The 3,821-nt window shown below is 35.1% G+C and overlaps 1 protein-coding gene across 1 annotated transcript; it reads left to right on the top strand.

Annotated features, from left to right (window-relative positions):
* Positions 1–551: 551 nt before the first annotated feature.
* On the top strand, positions 552–2,712 carry LOC141400505 (neprilysin-3-like). The gene has a single exon (XM_073979707.1). The coding sequence runs from the start codon at positions 606–608 to the stop codon at positions 2,637–2,639; it is 2,034 nt and encodes a 677-aa protein (XP_073835808.1). The 5' UTR covers positions 552–605; the 3' UTR covers positions 2,640–2,712.
* The last annotated feature ends 1,109 nt before the right edge of the window (positions 2,713–3,821 follow it).

The following is a 3,821-nucleotide window of genomic DNA, read 5'->3' as shown; positions in this document are numbered from 1 at the left end:
TATATTCCATCCCCTACGTCACCCATATAAAATAACAATTGCCTTAAAAAGTAGTAAGTCCATATTTACATTAGGCAATTTTCCCTGCGGCAATTGTCAGTTTGTAGGTGGTAGCTGGTCTTGAGAGGCAAAGGGTTGCCATATGCCTCACCTCTCTCTCCATCAAATTGACAATTGCCGCAAGGAAAATTGCCTTATATAAATATGGACTAACAAAACTTGTTTAAAATGGAATCAATCACAATAGAAGATAGGAAAGTACGAATTCAAAATTATTTCGTTTTTTATTTATTTTTTTAATATTATTATTTTTTGATCGTATTAGAAACGATTTAAAAAGCTAAGCACCTTGACCGCTTAATTTTTTTTTTAAATTTCGAAAAATCAAATATAATTTTTTACAGACAAATTAACCTAATCTCTCACCTATTCAACAAATATGCAAAGCAGAGTGATAACCTTTAGCACCCATTGGCGATATGAATGCATTTTAGATCAGTATAAAAATATGCAATTACCTTGCTTTAAAATTAGTTTCCTAACAAATCTCAAAGAGTGTGCTACGTATAAAGAAATTCTTTAACAGCAGCGATATTAACGAAAAAATGTGGAAAATAATTTCAATAATAATTTTAATACTTCATCTCTCTCGGGCCATACCACCACCAACATCAGCATCCTATAATTCGTTACCACATTTTCGCCATCATAAATCTGAAGAAATACGCAAATACATGAATGTAACGGCAGATCCATGTGAAAATTTCTATGAATTCGCCTGTGGCAATTGGAGAAAATATTATCCAGCAAATGCTGACGAAACTCAAAGGGATGCCTTTACTGAGGCGAGTAAAGCATTTCGACACAAACTGGGGAAATTATTAACAATTGAAGATTTTCAAGATTTTAATGAGGCTGAAATGAAACTGAAAAATGTCTATGGTTCATGTATGAGCTTACAAAACCTACCACAACGTGAATATAATTCAAAACTCAAACAAATTGCCAAAGAATTTGGTGGAATGCCATTGTTGGAGGGTGATGCATGGCAGGAACAGGAGTTCGATTGGCAAAAAACCATAGCTGAGATATCGAAAAAATATGGTTTAAATATTATTGTGGGTTATGCAATTATGCCCAAAAGCTCCGATCCATCCAAAAATGAAATAACTATAAAAGCCCAGGATTTCACCATACAAAATGATTTCAACGAACATCGTGAAGTTTATCGTGAAGAAGTATTGAAAACTTTGAAAACCCATTTAAATGTGAATGACGCAATGGGGCTACAAGTGGCCCAAGAAATTGTTGATTTTGAAATGAAACTATGGAATGCCAAGGCAAAAGATTCGAATGCCGGTAGTGATCCTCTTACCATTGATGAACTACAAATGAAATTTGCACCCGACTTTGATGTGCACCAATTTATGACAATTGCATTTGGTTCTATTCCGCAGAGCTTAAAAGTGGACATCACGGTTTATCTTAAAAATCTTATTGACATTATCAAAACTACCCCGAAACGAGTGGTGGCAAATTATATTTTCTACAATTTACTAAATCCTTTTCAATTCCAAATACCTTCCAGGCCAAGCGAATTGGAGGATGCCTGTTATATGATCATTCAAGATCATTTACCAAAGATTATTAGCCATCTTTACTATCGAAAATATGATCTGGGTAGATATGAAAGTACAGTGTATAGCATGTGGAATTCAATAAAGGCCACAATAAAAACGGCTTTGGAATCACCGAAAATGTACTGGTACGATAATAAATTTCGACAATTTGCCTTGGAAAAATTACAAACCATGGAAATGGTAATACCTTCTTATCAGGGCAGCAATTTAATCGAGGAATATAAAACCTTAACCACTTCCATCAATGATTTTGCCGTAAACCTAAAGTCATTGTTAATGTTTAAGGCCAAGCAAATGCGAAACTCTCTACATGAAACAACACCGCAACTTGTGGAATTGGGCCTTGACATGTTTTCACCAGGCTATGTGCGTATGGCCAATAAAGTCGTTGTTCCCGTCTCAGCTTTAGACAATACATTCTTTTACTCAGTTTACAATTCACACAATTTAAATGATGCCCATCTTGGCTTCCTCCTAGCCCATGAAATAATGCATGCATACACCGGTGTGGGTCGCTATTTTGATTCTATGGGTCGATTAATAGGAGAATCGGATATTGAGGAAGAGTTTGTGAAACGCCAAGAATGCCTTTATAATCAATATCGCAATTATACCTATGGTGGTCGTCATTTGCCTCAGGATGAAACACAAAATGAAAATGCTGCAGATAACGCTGGCATTTTAATGGCCTATAAAACTTATCGCAGCTGGTATGAAAAGGCTGAACGGATTAGTCCAAGAATATTAATTTTCGAAAAGTTACCAAACCTTACCTACGATGCTACACAATTATTTTTCATCTATTATGCCCAAATGTGGTGCTCAGATACATTTGAATCGAACAATTCACTGAACGCTGCTGTTGATGAACATGTACCGGATGCATTCCGTGCCTTTGTACCTCTAACAAATTTGGATGAATTTTCCCAAGCATTTGAATGTGCCAAGGGTACACCTATGAATCCTTCAGTAAAATGTGAACAAATGTTATTGTTGTAGATGCTATTATTAATGTTGATGTTGTAAATAAATAAAAACTCCCAACGGAGTTATGTCCGTTTTTAAAATTTAATTAATTTTTTTTCTAAATACAATTTGTATTTCAAATGTGCAAGAAAATTAAAAAATAACTTTAATTTAATATACATTCTTCATTTCACAGTACAATATAATTGAAATAAAATGTTTAAGAACAAGTAAAAAAGTATCAGTCGACTTTGCCGACGTAGATATACCCTCAGCCTATGTGAATTGAAACTTTCATCTTCGAATCGTATGTGTTTAGGGTCTTTTCCGAATTTTGTGACCCTTTTTAAACGTTTGAAGTAGCTGACAAAAATGTGGATTACGATTGAAGTTCAAAAGTGTTGCGGAGGAGGTACATGAAGGAATGATCCATTATGTATGTGGATCTTATCTTTGTGAGTCATATATTTTGGATAGATATCCCACTAGTAGTATAACTAGTGGTCCAGCATGCCAGGATGGATTTGTCCACGGAAAACATAATATCGTTGTAAACAGGACCACAACGAACATCATCGGTATACATTTTCAAACGATCATCGAACAGAAACTAAACTGCACTCAGAAATATATGTTGATCCTTTTTTAAATATAAAAGTCGGCGACATCATGCCCCTTTGAGTTAAATTTGAATTACAATTTTCTAATTTATTGTCGTCGAAGAAACATTCTTACAGACCAATTTTCGAACATTTATGATACATGTGGTCAACTATGGCAAATGCTTTGAACACACAACCCTCGGATTTATAGTCGGACATACAAGCTCTGTACTCATTACTTAGTAATGACTAAAGTAAGTAGTTATGTGTAAGTCATTATATATGACTGCCTGAGAATGCGGAAAGTAATGAGCTCTCATTGCCTATGCCTACCAAATTTTTGCTGGGCTATCTTACTACAATTTTTTTTTATGTTACCAGGCAGGTCCGTGTTTTGGCTGTCAACAACTATTCTCACCTAGAGGTGGGGTTTTCGTTATCTACGAGTATTGGACCTGCGGATGCCCAGCAAAAATACTCATTGCAAAACCCCCTACTAACCCATTATTTTAACAAGGACATGTCTTGTAGAAGTAGTTAAATAATTAGTCATGAAGAAGTCGACTTGGAACTTTAATCTATGGACAGAATGCAGGCTATACAACCTTTTCGC

The sequence above is a fragment of the Musca autumnalis genome, unplaced genomic scaffold, assembly GCF_047663935.1.
Source record: "Musca autumnalis isolate F117 unplaced genomic scaffold, ASM4766393v1 scaffold_301, whole genome shotgun sequence".
Taxonomy (NCBI): domain Eukaryota; kingdom Metazoa; phylum Arthropoda; class Insecta; order Diptera; family Muscidae; genus Musca; species Musca autumnalis.
This window is presented reverse-complemented; position numbering and strand designations above follow the sequence as displayed.